Below are 19739 nucleotides of genomic sequence, written 5' to 3' on the forward strand. Positions count from 1 at the left end.
TTTTGTTTTGTTTCCTTCACACATGTTTGAGTAACTATTATTAGTCTGTCTACATGTCCAAAACTTTTTTCTTTTAATTAAGCAGAGATTGGCAGTTCTGAGCTGAAATTATCTAAATGATTCTAGTGAAGGTGTACAGAGTTTAAAAACATAGTTGAGTGTTTTCAGTTTGAGAGAAGAACTCAGCCTAAATACGCAGGTTTTGTGTGTTCAACGTGTGTGAATTAAACAAAACACAACTCCAGGTCTGTTTGTGATGAGGAAACGACATTATAAGATCAGAAATGGTGTAATATATAATAGATAATTTAATAGTTTTATTTTTTATTCAAGCCAGTAGTTTTATTGGCTTGTATTATGTGCAGGTCTGTAACAATATAGTGAGAATGAGTTTGTTTTTGGTCTCTAATTAGCCTAATATGTCCTTTAAATCAGTGTTAAAACTTTTTTTCTCGGAACCCATATTTTAAGTTAAAAGACATCATTCTTAAATCACAAAATAAAGGTGGATTTGACCAGTATTGAACATTAATGAGGATATTTTATTGTTTGAGTGATCCTGTCTGTCTAAACAATTAGTATGACTCAAGTTTTAAACATTAAACGTAGCCCATTTCATTTTTCTTTTCAACATTCAATTGAACCAGCAATATTGGAATAGGATTCGCTGACTCACTAGCTCCCTCATGTGTCAGAACTGTATATTTCAGACCTACATTTAGAGCTTGACAAGGCGACCCCAAAAAAATCTCTTGGTGGGAGCAGTTCTGGTCCAAGTACAAACAAGAGAGTACAGACTCGAACAAATGACGGGCCTCAGGATGAAAATTAGTTGACTAAAATTCATTTACATAAAATAAATGTTGCTTTTGGAGCAAATATTGTTTTGTGATTAACTGAAATAGATTAATTACAAAGCCTGTATTTTAAAGAATTTACTGATTTGTGCTGTTAAACAAGTCCATCTCAAATTACAGTCACAAACTAGTTGGCATTAGACAATAGATTTTAAGTTATTGCAGAGTTTAAAGCTATTTAGAAACTTTTTTGGCAGTGTTTGCTTACGTGTGTAGTGCATCACCATGGTAACTGCTGAACATTCCGCCACAAACATACATATAGAAGCCCCCCGATGCTTTAAATCCACATGGTGCTGATTTGAGACACTGTTCTTTTCAAAGTGTTGTTAAATTCTCTGTTTTCTGTGTTCGTAGGGAGAACCCGGAGGTGGAGTCTGTGGTGCGCGTGGGGTTTGTCACCTACAACAAAGTGATGCACTTTTACAATGTGAAGGCGAGTCTGGCCCAGCCGCAGATGCTGGTGGTGTCGGACGTGGCGGACATGTTTGTGCCTCTGCTCGACGGTTTCCTCGTCAACGTGAACGAGAGCAGACAAGTCATCGAGAGGTAACTACTGTCAAGATTACATTGAAACTGTTTTATCTTAAAGGTGCACTGTGTAACTTTTCTGGTGGGTGGTCTGTCGCCTGCTTGCCTCCACGGAGATGTTATTGTTTTGTCTGAAATGTTCCGTAGTATGACATTAAACACATCTATCAAGCATTTATTCATTACAGATGTTTTAATTGCTCAAAAATACAATAATTATGTCTCTCCACAGATCTGACTTGTAATGTAGCTTATAGTTGTCTCCCTTAAGGTAGACAGGTTTAATCTCGAATGTGGAACATTCTAGACAAAGCAATAATATCTCCATGGAGACAAGCAGGTGACAGATCCACCAGAAAAGTTGTGCAATGCAGCGTGTAATTTTTCAGTTGGGAGTCCATCTCCTGCTTGTTTCTATGTCATTACTCTGCCTGGAATGTTCCACAGTATGACTTTAAACAGCTCTACTTTACATTTATTCAATTACAGGTGGTTTTATTGCTCAAAAATACCTACAAAAAAAAACTGATACCGTATTTTTCGGACTATAAGGCACACTTAAAATCCTTTTAATTTTCTCAAAAATCGACAGTGCACCTTATGTATTAATTCTGGTTGTGTTTATTGACCTCGAACCGATTTTATGTGGTACACGGCGCTCAAAAGTCTGTCAAAATGTTTTAGTATGACTTTTGTAAGCTACGAAGCTGCACCGCACTTTTACTTTATGCAAATAAGCCATGTGGTTTTAAGTTTTGTTTCTCTAAAACGTAAACAAATGTGCACAAGACTGCATTAAACACATTATTATTCAGTGTATATTTGAGTCCTCCTTGTAGGAAATAAAAAAACAAACTTAAATTATCCACTCACATTCACATTCATAAAACACATTCATCAAGACAGGGAGGCAACGCCGGGCGAATTACGACACGATCTGCCAATGGATCGTGGACGCCTGGACTCAGGGATCAGTCTCAAGTGTCGTCTGTTTGTTTAGCTTAATGCTCTTTATGTATGAAAATAGACGAAAGAATTCAACATTATTGATATTGCGCCTTATAGTCCAAAAAATACAGTATTCTGACTGTGAGCTGGGTCGCCTCTCCACAGATCTGACCTGTAACTTCGTCTGGTTTAGTCTCCCTGAAGTTAGAAATGTTTACTGCCACACTGTGAAACATTCCATACAACGCAATAACATCTCCATGGAGAAAAGCATTTGGCGGACCCTCCACCAGAAAAGTTACACAATGCACCTTTAAAAGCTCCCACTTTTGGTCGTCCTGCACAGAAATTGAGCCTTTTGATACCTCAAAGATAATAAAAACTCATACTTGCTTACACTTTTTCAGACAGTGGAATCCAATTTTCAACGCTAAATACTATGTAATTTTAACACTGTTCATATAAACTGGACAATATTTGACTTTTCTTGATTTCTTTTTCCAGTGCTGATACTCTATTTTGATATATCGTCTTAAATTTCACATCACATTTGACAATTTCATCCCTCTTTTTCTACAATTTAAGATGGTCACCCAAGATTATTAGACTACTTATTATTTATATATTTTGTTTGTTTCAGTTTGTTGGACCAGATTCCAGAAATGTTCGCCGACACGAGAGAAACAGAGACCGTGTTTGGACCGGTCATTCAGGCGGGACTCGAGGCGCTCAAGGTAACTCGACTAAACTCTCATAAACCATAAACAGTAACTAGATATTCAAATTATTATCACAATATTTACTCACCATTATGACTGTACTACTAGAAATTTAGCTCCGGTTTAGTCATGATATAGACCTTGTTTGATCCTCTGCTGGACCTGGTCTAGTCCTGGTTTAGTCCTAGTTTAGACCAGGTTTAGATCTAATGTGTGTGGAAATATAAACACAGCTAAAGATATTCCTGTATAAATTATAGACAAATTTGAAAGCCATGTATTTAATTGTGAACTTGAAATTTAACATAAATTTAACATATAATCTAACTCGAGTCTCTGTCTGGTCCTCAGGCTGCAGACTGCGCCGGAAAACTGTTCATCTTTCACACGTCTCTACCGATCGCCGAGGCTCCAGGAAAACTGAAAAACCGAGAGGACAAGAAGTTAGTGGGAACGGACAAGGAAAAGGTGTGGGAATAATCTGTGTTTAGACAGATTTATATCACATATATTTATTACTACTCATTAAGATGTAACAGTATAACATTTAAGACCAGTGTTTCTCTAACTGTGGTGCGTACACGAGCTCCTTCTGGTTGTACTTGGACAGCTCGACAGTTAATAGGTTTGCCTAATTTCATTCATCATTTTTGTTTGTTTTCCTTTTGATAATTTCTTGTTTAGAACCGGTCTGCCTGGGTAACTGTAATGAGCATTTTGCATTTTAATGAGGCTCCTCCGCGCACACACCCGGCATTATTTTATTATTTAACTATGGAACAGTTCTTGTTTACACGGCTCTGAGTTGCGGAAACACTGGGATTATGTATCTGAAGACAGTGGTGAGAGCATAGACTATATAAAAAAAAGTGGACTAAGCAAGTGTGACGTCACCCGTAGTGTTCAGTGTCGCTCAAATGAGGCTTGTGATGCTCACGGTTACAGGAGTGAATCTGGAGCCAGCCTCTATATTATGAATTGGATTTTTTTGATGGACAAAATAGCAAAAAAAGATCCCAATGTAAGTCAATTGGAGCCAGGGTCAGAAGGAGCCGAAAGAGCCTCCTGGCGCACTTCCTATTTGGCATGCAGCGGCTTTGTCCACTCTTATAAGCAGTCTGTGGATGAGAGGTGCCTCCGTCTATTTAAGAAGAGCCGTGTCACTAACAGGTTCCTCCAGTCAGAGCCTCAGCACTAAAACCACAGACTATAACCACCTGAAGTCTGGCTCAGCCCTTGGTCACCTGTGCTGTGCCCATGGAGCTGAGTCCACCAGCGCTACATCCCACATGAGCAGAGCAGACAGCGTTTTAACATACCATATTTTTCAGACTATAAGGTGCACTTAAAATCCTTTTAATTTTCTCAAAAATCGACATTGTGCCTTATAATCTGGTTCCACTGAGTCATGTCCATGTGTCCGACAGAAGGTGAACCGCATCAGGGCACAAGGAGCAAGCAGTTTTTTTCAGCGCTTATAGTTTATGCAAATGAGCCATGTGGTTTTAAGTTTTGTTTGTGTAAAATGTAAACAAATGTGCACAAAGCTGCATTAAACACATTTTTTCATAGGAAATAAAAAAAAAACAACTTAAATTATCCACCCACATTCACATTCATAATCCACATTCACCAAGACAGGGAGGAAACGCCGGGCGAATTACACCACGATCTGCCAATGGATCGTGGACGCCTGGACTAAGGATCAGTCTCAAGTGTCATCCTTTTGTTTCGCTTAATGTGCCTTATAATCCGTTGCACCTCATGTATGAAAACTGCGTTAATTTTATTCATTTTATCATTTTTGTTTGTTTTACTTTTGATAATTTCTTCTTTCATCCGCCTCAGAAACGGGAATACGCGTTTTGCATTTTAATGAGGCTTCACGTGCACACCCGGTGTTATTTTTCTGTTTAACTAAGAAGCAGTTCATGTTTACACGTCTCTGAGCAGAATGTATAAAACCACCTGAAGTCTGGCTCAGGCCTCAGTCGCCTGTGCTCTGCCCATGGAGCTGAGTCCACCAGCGCTATGTCCCTCATGAGTGGAGCAGACAGCGTTTTAACATAATCATAATCATGTCTCCTCGTCACTCGTCTCTAAAACGACATGCAGTGAACTGACGTGCACTGGGAATCTATAATAATGCAACTAATTACAAATGAAACGTTTTCCTTCATAGTAACTTGTCTCTTGTTTGTCTCAGTCCCTGTTCCAGCCCCAGATCAGCTTCTATAACTCTCTGGCCAAAGACTGTGTGGCTCAGGGCTGCAGCGTCGACCTCTTCCTGTTTCCAAACCAGTACGTCGACCTGGCAACGCTCGCAGTGGTGCCCGTGTCCACCGGGGGCTCCGTCTACAAATACACATACTTTCAGGTAAGATGCAACAATCGACAAGCTCTTAGGGTCGTCTGATTTGGATTTTTCTATAAATAACCATAATTTTCACTCAGATTATAATAAAAAATGCGTACTGTGCCATATCAGAGTTAACAAACGTAAAAAGAAATAAAGAAAATGAACTTGTGACCAAAGAAAACTGTCGATCTCTCTTCAGGCTCAGTCAGACCAGGAGCGGTTTTTGAATGACCTCAGACGAGACGTTCAGAAACTGGTGGGCTTTGACGCTGTGATGAGGGTCCGCACCAGCACAGGTCCGACTCTGTTTCTTCTTATAAAAAAATTTCGATTAAATGACCTGATTTCTTACCGTCGCTTTCTGTTGTGTGTCCAGGGATCCGGGCGACAGACTTCTTCGGCTCTTTCTTCATGAGCAACACCACAGACGTAGAGCTGGCTGGGCTGGACTGTGACAAAGCCATCACCGTGGAGTTTAAACACGACGACAAACTCAGTGAAGACACGGGGGCGCTCATGCAGGTGCAGTTTGGCTCAAGTTTAGTTGGTTTTATATTAGGGCAAGATCATATGGCCGAAGAAAAATTGCAATGGGAGAATAATCGGCACTATACTAATCACTAAGTCAAAACAAAACTGACAGAGCTCATGAAGTCAGCAGTTATGGGAGCGAATTTGGAGCCTGGTCCATGGAATCCGAATTTATTTACAGCAAAATATCAAAATAAAAACATCACGATCATGTAGAGCGAGTTAATATGAACATTTTAAGCTCAAAATGAGGCACATTTGAGCATTTACACGTAAATCCCAGTGCCAAATATTTCACGAAACTGCTGCAGAACACTGGAAGACACAGGACATTTTTTAACCCTTTAAAACCCTTCTGTCACCATAAGAGCCATTTATACCCGCAAGCGGCAATGAATGGCCTTTAACCTCACTAAACCTGATTTATGTTAAAAATCCTGATCTATCCCTTTAAGAAGTTGCCAATAGGATACAGACGTTGATACATAGGCCACAATACAATGTTTTTCGATACAGTGCACTTTCTGTTTTAATTTGATGCAATGTATTTCAAATCGATTCGATACCGTTCAGTAAAAAACAAAGTCTAAATTATGGCTGTGATACTAAAAGTCTTTATTAAACCACTAAGTTTGTGCAAAGTTAATATGAAAAACTCAAATCTGTGAAAATGCCAAATGTATCATATAAACAAGTTTCCTTTCTTCAAACAAGCAACACAAATGTAGCTCCAAAAAGTACTTGACATGATATATTTATATTTAGATATTTTTGCACACCCCTATTTGTGGAATAATTAAACTTTTTTTAAAAATGCATCGAATTAGAAGTGAATTGAGATTAATCATTTCAAAAGTGTGTGTCGCTCACTTTTTTTATTGTTTGAAAGCACTAATAATCTGATGTATTAAATGTGCAAGTCTAAATGCTGTATGTCTCTTTCTGTATGTCTGTGTGTGTGTGATTGTGTCTGTTTGTGTGTGATTGTGTCTGTGTGTGTGTGTGTGTTTTCAGTGTGCGGTGCTGTACACGAGCTGTAGTGGACAGAGGCGTCTCAGAGTTCACAACATGGCGGTGAACTGCTGCTCTCAGCTCGCCGACCTGTACCGCAACTGTGAAACGGACACCATCATCAACTACTTCGCCAAGTTTGGTGAGTGTTTTGTGAAATATCTTAAAAGGTTCGTGGGAAGTAGTCACAACCAGGCAATCACTATTTCACATCAATCAATGCCAGCACACAATGAAGCTAGAGTGAACGTGTCTGTCTATTCCCCGCTTAACATTGTTACAACAAGCTAGAATAACTGTGCCTGTTTATTCCCCGCTCAATAATTGTTACAATGAAGCTAGAACAAATGTGTCCGGTTACTCCCCGCTCAACATTGCAATCATCACACAATGAGGCTAGAATAAATATGTCCGTTTATTCCCCGCTCAACATTGTTACAATCATATCAATCAATCAATGGGTTTAAGCATCAATCATCACACAAACTGGCACATAAGAAAATCAAACTCACCGTTGACAATGGGCTGGAGAGCCAACAACCCACGGCAGAGTGGCTTAAACCCGGCTGGGCGTTCGTACGCAACCCGCAGCAGACTCTAAAGTGGGTGCTTTCCCTCCGCCTCTATATATTCTCTTCATGCACCTGTGCGTGCAGAGAGGGCCAGTCTCCACCGCGCACACATACATGGAGGCGCATTCCTGTCCCATGTCCAGTCTTTTGAGACTGGCAATGGGGCAGGGTGCCCTGTTTTTCGTAAACACAGTGTCCTTGGCACAATCCCCTACTAAAAGATAACGAGTTGTATAAGCATAATATTGACTTCGTGCAGGCATGCAGGCCTAGTGAATTGATCTCAGGACCATCTTATATGTTCCCACTACAGTGAGACTCAAGATTTAACTATTGCTCTCAAATCCAGTTTATTTATACAGATCTGTTAAAGAGCCCATATTTCGCTTTTTGTCTTATCCACAAGTATGTTATAATGTTGTTTCCTCATCAAAAACATACTTGAGCTGTTTTGTTTTATTCACATGTTTAACACACAAATCCTACAATTTCTCAAACTGAAAACGCTCTGTTCAATCTTGTGATGTCATGTGGTAAAACAGGAAGTGCTCCACTGTGTTTTTAAACTCCGCACACCTTCACTAGAATCATTTAGATGATTTCAGCCATGGAATTCCCGAACTCTACTGAACTAAAAGTAAAAAAAATAGCTGTTAACTTGAAAAGTACCGCTTCATGACATCACAAGGTGGAACAGAGCATTTTGAGCTTTGGAGAGCTCAACAAACTAATATTAAAAGATTATTCAAACGTGTGATTGAAACAAAACACAACTCCAGGTCTGTTTTTGAGAAGATAAAAACATTATAACATGACTTAAAAGTCACAACTAGGGATGGGCATTCGATGAAATTTTCTTAATCGATCGTCGGAAGAATTAACGATCGATTATAGATTTTTATATTAAAATGATCATCATTATTATTATCTGCACTACTAATCTGCATAAATAAATTCAACTTTACGACATATAAACTGTAACAACTCTAGAGCCACATCAATCCGTTTGACATTATAATGTGTTTAATTCAGTTTTGTGCAACTCTCACAGAAACGAAACTTAAAACCACATCGCTAATTTGCATAAACTCAGCGAAGATAAAACTACAGCTCTTGTGTCGCTGATGCGGTCAATTTCTGTCGGATTAAAAGACATGACTCAGTGGAATACAGGTTAGTGTGACCAGATTTGCGTTTGTCAAAACCAGGACACCGTACGGGGGGAGGGAGGTGGGGACTCGTCATCGACATTGCGCGACTCTCACCTGGCAAAACTTTTTCCCCACTGGACACTGAAACATATGTGCTGCTTTATACACTGTGCACATGGACTCACACTTGTCCCGAACGCAACGGAAAGCATGGATTTTCTTGTACAAATCATCGTTAAATACACATTTGTGCTTTGGTACGTTGTAGAATGACCGACTGTTTCTGTTTGCTCGCTCCTTCTGAGTGCAGAGAGACACATGTACAGACCCCTGTTTGGTGACGCTACACACAGCAACCTACATTCGGTTTGTCGGTTAAAATTAACGTAATCGTTGAAATTCTTAATAATCAATTATCGATTATTCGACTAATCATGCCCATCCCTAGTCACAAGAGTAAATTTTCTGTAATGTAGGACCTTTTAATTTAGTTTTAGTAGGATTTTCAACAACAAAAATATAACTGAATATCTGAAATCTCTGCCTTGTTTTAGCTTTCCGTGGTGTGGCAAACAACCCCACGAAGTCGGTGAGGGACACTTTGGTGAACCAGTGCGCTCAGATTTTGGCCTGTTACCGAAAGAACTGTGCCAGCCCCTCATCTGCCGGACAGGTAAGAAAATATTTAATCTACTCTTAAAGGTGCGCTATATAACGTTTTGACTGGGGGTCCGTCACCTGCTTTTTTTCTATGGAGATGTCATTGCTCTGCCTGGAATGTTCCACAGTATGACATTAAACAGCTCTACCTTTTAGCTTCTACATTTATTCATTTAGAGGTGGTTTGAAAGCTCAAAAATACCTAGAAAAACGGCATTCTGACTGTGAGCGCGGTCGCCTCGCCACAGACCTGACCTGAAATTTGGTCTGGTTTGGTCTCCATGAAGATAAAGGTTTAATGCCATACTGTGAAACATTCCAGACAAAGCAACAACGTCTCCAAACTCTAGAGATGCTTTGGCAATCACTGAAATGCGAAAGGGGACGGAGAAGGAATTCTGGAGGAAAAAAAACAATAGAAAGTTACCAAAAAAATGACTACGTACACTCACATAATTCATCTTTCTGTTTGAATAATTGACTTGAGAGACAAAATACGAAATGTAACCACAAAGAACTTTTAACATACGTGTTTTTTTATAATTGTGAATCAAATAAATTAATAAAACATTAGAATTTTTGAACCTGTTTATGCCATATCTGAGGACAAAAATTGATAGTAGTACTAAATATTTAAAGCTGGACTAAGAACTATGTGACTCTGCTGTTGGACGGTTTGCTCATCTGTGCGGAGATCTTATTGCTTTGCCTGGAATGTTCCACAGTATGGCATTAAAGTTGTATATCTCCGTGAAAGCAAGCAGGTGACACTACACCAGCCCAGATTACAGGTTGTTTCTCTGGAGAGGCAAGCCCAGTCACTTTATGCTTTTTTTTTGTTTTGTTTAATCCATGTTTTTAAAAGTATTTTTGAGCTATAAAATCACCAGAAATTGAATAAATGCAAAAAATCAATACGAAATGCTCTACTATGGAACATTCCGGTGGTGAAGTCGTACGAGCAGGTGCTGATTTTTATTTATTTATTTTACCTTGCCTCTAATGTAAATCTTTCTTTCCTCAGCTGATCCTTCCTGAGTGCATGAAGCTGCTGCCCGTGTATCTCAACTGCGTTCTGAAGAGCGACGTCTTGTTGCCGGCCGCCGACGTCTCCCTTGACGACCGCGCGTATCTACGGCAACTGATCAGCTCTATGGACGTGTCGGAGACGCACGTGTTCTTCTACCCTCGACTACTGCCCCTGGTGAGGAACCGGAAGAGACGGAAAGGGAAAGGGTTCTCAAGAAAGTGTTGATACTAAAAAAAAAAAAAAAAACTTAAATTGTGTAACTTTTCTGGTGGAATCAAAAGCTTTTCTCCGTGGACATGTTGTTGCTTTGTCTGGAATGTTTCACAGTATGGCATTAAACCTTTCTATCTTCATGGAGACCAAACCAGACCAAGTTACAGGTCAGATCTGTGGAGAGGCGACCCCACTCACATTCAGAATGCCACTTTTTTTCGTTGTTGTTAAGGTATTTTTGAGCAATAAAACCACCCGTAATTTAATAAATGTAAGGTAGAGCTGTTTAATGTCATACTGTGGAACATTCCAGGCAGAGCAATGACATCTCCATAGAAACAAACAACAACAAAAAGTTACATAGTGCACCTTTACGATAAGAAAAACAACAACTCTTTACACTATGACCCCCTTGTATGAAGCTGTGATTTTATTTTTTATTACTTATTTTTCTATTTTATTTTGACTTGTACATATACATTTATACTCTTATTCTTATTTACTTAGTCTTTTTTTATTTAAGGACAACAGAATATTAGATTAAAAAACACAACAATCAACATTTAACAAATTACAATAATCAGCATAAAACAAAACACAAAAACATAAAGCAACACCGACAAAAAATACCAAAAAAAACAGACACCTGATTTACTTATTTTGAATTTATTATTACCATTTTTTTTCTCTCTCTTATATTGTGATGTCTGAGTGTCAGAATTCCTGTTTTTCTAGGTGTTTTTGAGCTATAAAACCACCTGTAATCGAATAAATGTAAAGTTGAGCTGTTTATTGTCACACTGTGGAACATTCTAGGCATTCTAGAAAAATGACATCTCCATAGCAACAAGCAAGTTATTGATCCACAAGGGAAATCTCTCTCTCCCCCCCTCTCATCACACACTCGTTCTCTCTCTATATAGATATATTATATTTCTATTTCTCTATCTCTTTCTCTCTCATCTCTCTCCTTCTATCACTCACTCTATTTGTACCTCTGTTTCTATGTCTCTATTTCTTGCTCTGTTTATTTCTGTCTCTCCCTCTTTATCACTCCCTCTTTCTCTCTATTTCTATCTGTTTCTCTGTCTATTTCTTGCTCTATTTCTGTCTCTCTCTATCTCTCTCACTCTCTGTCACTCACTCTTTCTCTCTATTTCTATTTCTATCTCTGTTTCTCTCTCTCTATCCCCCTCTCTCTCTCAATCTGTCTCTCCCTCTCTATCTCTCGCTCTCCCTCTATCTATCCCTCGAGCTCTCCCTCTCTATCACTGCCTCTCTGTTTATTGTTCCATCTCTCTCCCTCTCTCACTCGCTTTCTCTATCTCTGTTCATTTCTATCGCTCTATCCCTCTCTGTCACTCACTCTTTCTCTCTTTTTTTTCTACCTCTATTTCTCTGTACTTCTCACTCTACTTCTATCTCTGTCTCTCTCTCTTGATCGCTCCCTCTCTATCACTCTCTCTCTCTCTGTTTCTACCTCTATTTCTCGTTCTATTTCTGTCTCTTTCGATCGATCTCTCTCCCTCTCCCTCTCTCTTTCTCGCTCTGTACATTTCTCTCTCTCGCTCTCTTTTTTTCTACCTCTATTTCTCTATTTCTTGCTCTAATTCTGTCTCTCGATCTCTCTCCCTCTCTATCACCCTCTCTCTCGCTCCATTTCTACCTCTGTCTCTTTTTTCCAATTTCTGTCTCTATCTGTTTCTCGCTCTATTTCTATTTCTCTCTCTCGATCTATCTCATTTTCTTTTCTCTCTCTCTCTTTCTATCACTCACTCTCACTCACTTCTCCGTCTCCTTCATTTCAGTCAAAGTTGGAGGGCTCGTCGTTGCCGGTGGCGATCAGAGACTCGGAGGAGCGTTTGTCCAAAGGCGGGGTTTACCTCCTGGAGACGGGTCTGCACCTTTTCCTCTGGGTCGGGGCGAGTGTCCAACAAGAACTGCTGCAAAACCTGTTCGGGACGCCCAGCTTCAGCCAGATCGACCCCAACCTGGTCAGATACACTTTATTTAGATTCATTTATTTTCTACTTGTATAACGCACTTCACCTTTTATTGTACATCTGACTTCAGTTTAACTCTTTCCCCCATGAAGACGACATTTGACGACCCCCGTTTCCTTAATGACGACTTTTGACTCCTCCGCTGTTTCACTAAAGACGTGATTTGACGACCTTTAGAAATGGCTCGGTTTTTCACGTTTAAACAGACTGTGATCGGTGGGGGCCACTACAACCCACACTAGACTGACCAATAGGATTCAAGGATATGTTTTCGCCGATTTTTTTTCCGAAGTTAATCGAAATAGTGACGATGGTAGCTTCCGGAAAAAACACAACACAAAACACGTGCAATGGAAAGATCGCGGCGCTGCGGCGCACAGTTTTAGAAATAATGAGGAGCGGACGTATTTTATGGATAAGTTTAGAGAAAGTGACTTTTATTGATTTCAAAGTGATGATGTTGAAGTTGATTATAAAGTGGAAGACAGCGACAGACTTTCGGGGAGTGAAACTTACGAAGTTGAGAATGCCGCTGATGCGTCTGTGTGGAGTCCTGCGATGTCCGAACAAACTATCCGGGCTTTATACTCGATTATGAACCAAAATTGCCCTGAAATCTGGATGTTGCCCTGGCTACTCCTTTAAAATATTTCAGTCTTTTTTTCCAAGATGTGATGTATAACAGAATCGCTACAGAAAAAACGCTTATGTGGAGCTCTGCACACGAGAAAGTAACCAAGATGACAAATACTGGACACACACTGACGGGGAAGAGTTTTATTATTATATTATTATATTATAATAAGCTGAATTAGTTGAATAAGCTAAATGAGTTGAATAAATTGAATGGAAAAAATGAATTAGGTGCACACAGGTGTACAACAGGTAAAAACAGGTGCACACTTGGCTATACTGTATCTGGTAAAATGAAATCTGTTTAAATACTTTGACAAAGTATATATATATTTTTTTTATTAATATAGTACTCAGAACATGCAGATATCAGATGCTCGAGTTTTGCACCTGACCAGGTAAACTCTCATTTTCAGTGAGCTGTTATACACCTATAAATGAGTTGAATCACATTTAAACATCCATAAATGAATAGTTCAGAGTCTAAGGTTTCCAGAGATACAAATATGTCTGTGTTACAATTAAGTTCATGAGTGTAAAAATCATTTATAATCACTCGTGGAAGTCTGTTTTCTTTTATGCAGTTATGCTCTATGGGCAGCCCTAGTGATATATGTATGGGTTGTTCCTAGTCGGCGTCCAGGGGGAAAGAGTTAATCTCATTTTATTTTAGTTACTGTATGTGTGGCAGGTGTCAACAAAGTGATTTCCTGTTGTTCGTTACAGACGAGTTTGCCGGAGCTGGACAACCCTTTCTCCAAGAGACTGAGAGAAATCATTTCAGATTTCAGAGCACAGCGCCCACGGTTCATGAAGGTACCTCCTCCTCTCACCTTTGGTCATAAATGTCTCAAAAAACACTGTTCATTTAATGTTGTGTGGGTGTTGGTGATGGTCAAAGGGGCCTCAGTCTGTCCCAGGGCAGATGTGGCTGCAGTATCTTACCACCGCAAAGGCTCCAATTCACTTTGTATTGAAAAAAACTTGGCTCCTCGCTCTGCTGTAGCACAGTTTATGAACATGACAGTTTCCAAAGTGCTGCACAGATAAATTAATGCAATAAAAGACAGCAAATTATAAATAAAAATAATAAATAAAAAGTGTTAAAAGCTTAAAATGAATGCATAAAAATAAATTAATTAAAATAAATAAATAAAAATTAAAAATATAAATAAGTAAATAGCTGCACAGACAAATTAATACAATAAAAGACAGTAAATCATAAATAAAAATAATAGTGTTAAAAAGCTTAAAATGAATACATAAAAAAAATAAATAAATCTAAATAAAAAATATAAATAAATAGCTGCACAAAGTAATACAATAAAAGACAGTAAATTGTAAATAAAAATAATAAAGTGTTAAAAAGCTTAAAATGAATAAATAAAAATAAAATGAAATAAATAAAAAATATATATAAATAAATAAATAGCTGCACAGACAAATTAATACAATAAAAGACAGAAAATCATAAATAAAAAAATAAATTAAAAAGTGTTAAAAAAATATATATATAATTAAAATGAACAAATTAAAAAATAAAATAAATAAAAATAAAAAATATAAATAAATAAATAGCTGCACAGACAAATTAATACAATAAAATAAATAAAAATAATAAATTAAGTGTTAAAAAGCTTAAAATGAATAAATAAAATAAATAAAAATATAAATAAATAAGTAGCTGCACACAGGCAAATTAATACAATAAAAGACAGTAAATCATAATTAAAAAGTGTTAAAACGCTTAAAATGAATAAATAAAAAAATTAAATATAAATAAATACATAAATGAAATTAAATAAATAAAATAATATACAGTGAAAATTGGCTACAGGACAATTATAAAAAATTATAAAAACATGTACGTTATTGAATATTTAAACTTTTAACATCCTGTAAATTCTCACGTCTGTATTTCTAACTCTCGTCTTGTCGTGCAGCTGATGGTGGTGAAACAGGAGGACCGTTCGGAGCTGATTTTCCGGCATTTTCTGGTGGAGGACAAAAGCGCCAGCGGGGGAGCCTCGTACGTGGACTTCCTCTGTCACATGCACAAGGAAATACGACAACTCCTCAGCTAGGCCCCGCCCCCTTTTACCCATCACGCACCTCTCCTCCTCCTCCTCCTCCCCCTCCTCCTCCTCGGTCACTTTTCACCGTTATTATTTTGTGAACGAAAGCGCTTTATCCTTTTTTTTTTTTTTTTTTTTTTTTTTTTTTAAACCTTTATGAAACTAATCTCCGGCTGTCTCGAAGTGAAGGATAGCTGGGGGGGTTGTGTGTTGGCGTGCGTGGACGAAATTGTTAAAAAGCTTTTCTTTGCCTTAGCTGGAGGCATAGTAATGTAAATAAATATAAAATTATGTATGCAACGTTTTTGGAGTGAATGAGGGAGTTTTGAAGAGGATTAGTCCGTGTACTGTTGATAACATTAACACTGAGAGACAGTTAGGGGGCGCTACCGACGTTATAATTACGAAACTTTTATATTAAACTAATCGTAATAGAAAGTACAACGCGTAAACGGCGATTATTGTGGTTTTTTTCCCCCTATCAAGGCCTTAGCAAAACTTTCCAAGCTGCTCCTCTTGTAAAAAAAAGAAAATGTGTTTACCTTGTGGAATATTTAAAGATGCACCGTGTAACTTTTCTGGTGAGCTGAGTGGTCTGTCGCCGGGGGAGATTTTGCGGGTTTGTCTGGAATTATTATTATTACAGAATATAACGTCAAGTAGATTTATTTCAGAGCGATGTTTTGGTGTTTTTATTACTCAGAAATACCCTTGAGAAACAGAACTGACCTGTGACTTGGCCCCGTGGCGTCGCCGGGTCGTTTCCATGGAGATAGAAAGGTTTGATGCTCTACTCTGGAACATTTTCAGGCAAACGGTGACAGTTTCAAACAGACCTGACCTGTGACCTGGCCTGGTGGAGTCACCGGGGTGTTGCCATGGAGACAGAGTAGGTTATTTAATGCTTTACTGAGGAACATTTTCAGACGAATGACTACGCTTGCAACTTGGCTGTTTCCATGGAAATAGATGGGTTTAATGCTTAACTCGGGAACATTTTCAGACAAACGACTACGCTTGTAAACAGAACTGACCTGTAATTTGGCTGTTTCCATGGAGATAGATAGGTTTAATGCTTTACTCTGGAACATTTTCAGGCAAACCACGACAGTTTCAAACAGAGCTGGCCTGTAACTTGGCTGTTTCCATGGAGATGGATAGGTTTAATGCTTTACTCTGGAACCTTTTTAGGTAAATGACTGCCCTTGTAAGCAGAGCTGGCCTTTAACTTGGCCGTTTCCATGGTAATAGACAGGTTTAATGCTTTACTCTGGAACATTTTCAGACAAATGACTACGCTTGTAAACAGAACTGACCTGTAACTTGGCTGTTTCCATGGAGATAGACAGGTTTAATGCTTTACTCTGGAACATTTTCAGGCAAAGCGCAACAGTTTCAAACAAGTGTGACCTGTAACTTGACCCTCTGGCGTCGCCGGGTTGTTTCCATGGCAATAGATTAGGTTATTTAATGCTTTACAGCGGCACATTTTCAGGCAAACCGCAACAGTTTCAAACAGAACTGGCCTCTAACGTTGGCTGTTTCCATGGAGATAGACAGGTTTAATGCTTCACGGCAAAACATTTTCAGGCAAACGACCACGCCTTTCCAGGTGACCGACCCTCGCCAGAAAAACTACACAGTGCAACTTTAACTAATGAATTGCTCCATCTTCAGAATAAATACTGATGAAAATGTCACCGTGTGGTTTTATGGCCACTATGAAATGTTTTGAACTGTTGTAATAAATAAAATTCTATATCTAATTGGGTTAAATTTCATATCTTGGTGTATTTCGTGGGCTTTTTGGTTCGTTTCTGATTCTGGAACGAAATTGAAGTTTGGATCTTAAACTCTGGAGAAGCGGAAAGGAGTAGATTTTGTGTTTTGACTTTTTAATTCTCTTTAATTCAACGCACATTGTGTAACTTTTCCGGTGGAGAGTTTGCTTTTTTTTGATGGAGATGTTATTGCTTTGTCTGGAATGTTTCACAGTATGGCATTAAACCTTTCTATCTTCAAACCAGATCAAGTTACAGGTCAGATCTGTGGAGAGGCGACCCCACACAGTCAGAATACCTGTTTTTTTTTTAAGTATTTTTGAGCTATAAAACCACCTGTAATTGAATAAATGTAAAGTAGAGCTGTTTAATATCATACTGTGAAACATTCCAGGCAGAAAAATGACATCTCCATAGCAACAAGCAGCTGACAGACCCCCAAAAAGTTACACAGTGCAGCTTTAACTACGTTTAACTGGCTCCTGTCTGCTCCTCCAGATTTAGGTTTGACTGCGACGATAATAAAAACATTTGTGTAACGATATTGAACTTTCTCAACAGCAAAACGTTAAAATTGGAAAATACGCCATGTTTTATTTTGAAAATCCCTTTATAAATCCATTTCCTGTCCACGATCTTCCCGGGAAATAAGACGTGAGCACATTTTAGACAGCGAATCAGACTTCAGCGGTTTTATTCTGAAAATCCAGTGTGTAAATAAAATATACTATAACATGTACAGAATTTAGACAAAAACTCACATTTTAAAGGCCCACTGTGTAACTTTTCTGCTGCTTGCTCGTCTCCATGGAGATGTTATTGCTTTGCTTGTAATGTTCCACAGTATGGCACCAATTACTAAACCCCACTTTTATAAACACGCTTTCTTACGGTCAGTGGGCTCGTCTCTCCGCAGATCCGAGCTGTGACTTGTCCTCATAGCGCCATCTGCTTGTCTCCATGGAGATGATTGCGACTTTAAAGGTCCCGTATTACACGAAATTGCCTCTTCTGAGCTTTAAGTCGTGTTATAATGTTGTTTCTTCATCAAAAACAGACCTGGAGTTGTGTTTTGTTTCTTTCGCACATGTTGGAATAACTTATTATTATTATTACTCTACGTCTCCAAAGTTCAACATGCTCTGTTCCACCTTGTGATGTCACGAAGCGGTAGTTTTCAGCCAACTTTTACCTTTAGTTCAGTAGAGATTTGGAAATTCCAGGTCTGAAATCGTCCAAATGAGTCTAGTGAAGGTGTGTGGAGTTTAAAAACACAGTGGAGCACTTCCTATGTAACAGGGGTCTCCAACCTTTTTCCGCCGGTGAGACACAAAACAAAAAGAAAAGGCCAGAGAGCTGCTCATTTTAGGCATCGCAAGAAACTGATATAAGAAAGAGGGCGAGCCTTAGATGGGGGACCTGGTTTAGACCTGGTTTAGTCCTTGTTTAGACCTGGTTTAGACCTGGTTTAATCCTGGTTTAGACCTGGTTTAGTCCTTGTTTAGACCTGGTTTAGACCTGGTTTAATCCTGGTTTAGACCTGGTTTAGTCCTTGTTTAGACCTGGTTTAGACCTGGTTTAATCCTGGTTTAGACCTGGTTTAGTCCTTGTTTAGACCCGGTTTAATCCTGGTTTAGACCTGGTTTAGTCCTTGTTTAGTCCTTGTTTAGACCTGATTTAGACCTGGTTTAGTCCTTGTTTAGACCTGGTTTAGACCTGGTTTAGTCCTGGTTTAGACCTGGTTTAGTCCTGGTGTAGACCTGGTTTAGACCTGGTTTAGACCTGGTTTAGACCTGGTTTAGTCCTGGTTTAGTCCTGGTTTAGACCTGGTTTAGACCTGGTTTAGTCCTGGTTTAGTCCTGGTTTAGACCTGGTTTAGACCTGGTTTAGACCTGGTTTCCTGGTTTAGACCTGGTTTAGACCTGGTTTAGTCCTTGTTTAGTCCTGGTTTAGACCTGGTTTAGTCCTGGTTTAGACCTAGTTTGTTCCTTGTTTAGACCTGGTTTAGACCTGGTTTAGACCTGGTTTAGTCCTGGTTTAGACCTGGTTTAATCCTTGTTTAGACCTGGTTTAGACCTTGTTTAGTCCTGGTTTAGACCTGGTTTAGACCTGGGACAGTTCTGGTTTAGTCCTGGTTCAGTCCATAAACGGCGCAAAAGTTCAGCATCTTCGCAGTTATTTTGATCAGAGTAACTTAAAAATGCTGCAATAGTCGTGTAATATTTAACATTTTAAACACAGTAATATTGTAATGTAACAAATTACTTTGAAACGACAACAATAAGTAACAAATAACACATTACAGTTTTAAAGTAACTTGCCCAACAGTGATTTTGGGGTCTATTTTATAATTATTTTGTTACAGCGCTTCAGTTTTGATGCTTGTTTAGAGTAAGGAAACTCAACACATTTGATATTTTCACAGTTTTGATGATTAAAATGTCAGTTTTTTCATATTAACTTTACACAAGACATGGACTTTTAGCATCACAGCCATGATTTAGTTTTTATTTTTATTGAACCGTATCAAATCAATTTGAAATATCGTATAGAATTGAATCGAAAGTGCACTGCATCGAGGCACGTATCGCATCGGCAACTTCTTAATGATACCCAGCCATAATTACGACATGACATCACGAGGTGGAACAGAGCGTTTTCTGTT

The 19739-nt window shown here is 38.7% G+C and overlaps 1 protein-coding gene across 1 annotated transcript in view; it reads left to right on the forward strand.

The window, feature by feature from the left end:
* Positions 1 to 17818, forward strand: part of sec24c (SEC24 homolog C, COPII coat complex component) — a 52188-nt gene extending 34370 nt beyond the window's left edge. Inside the window, exons 12-23 of the mRNA XM_055149972.1 lie at positions 1215 to 1406; positions 2977 to 3070; positions 3407 to 3523; positions 5262 to 5432; positions 5614 to 5710; positions 5791 to 5936; positions 6960 to 7098; positions 9234 to 9352; positions 10364 to 10543; positions 12391 to 12576; positions 13945 to 14034; positions 15162 to 17818. Coding sequence (XP_055005947.1) covers positions 1215 to 1406; positions 2977 to 3070; positions 3407 to 3523; positions 5262 to 5432; positions 5614 to 5710; positions 5791 to 5936; positions 6960 to 7098; positions 9234 to 9352; positions 10364 to 10543; positions 12391 to 12576; positions 13945 to 14034; positions 15162 to 15302 — 1672 coding nt within the window. The 3' untranslated portion in view covers positions 15303 to 17818. The remainder of the gene's footprint in view (positions 1 to 1214; positions 1407 to 2976; positions 3071 to 3406; positions 3524 to 5261; positions 5433 to 5613; positions 5711 to 5790; positions 5937 to 6959; positions 7099 to 9233; positions 9353 to 10363; positions 10544 to 12390; positions 12577 to 13944; positions 14035 to 15161) is intronic.
* Positions 17819 to 19739: the final 1921 nt, after the last annotated feature.

The sequence above is a fragment of the Boleophthalmus pectinirostris genome, unplaced genomic scaffold (genome assembly GCF_026225935.1).
Source record: "Boleophthalmus pectinirostris isolate CB_2022bp ecotype Guang Dong unplaced genomic scaffold, ASM2622593v1 HiC_scaffold_14, whole genome shotgun sequence".
Classification (NCBI taxonomy): Eukaryota; Metazoa; Chordata; class Actinopteri; order Gobiiformes; family Gobiidae; genus Boleophthalmus; species Boleophthalmus pectinirostris.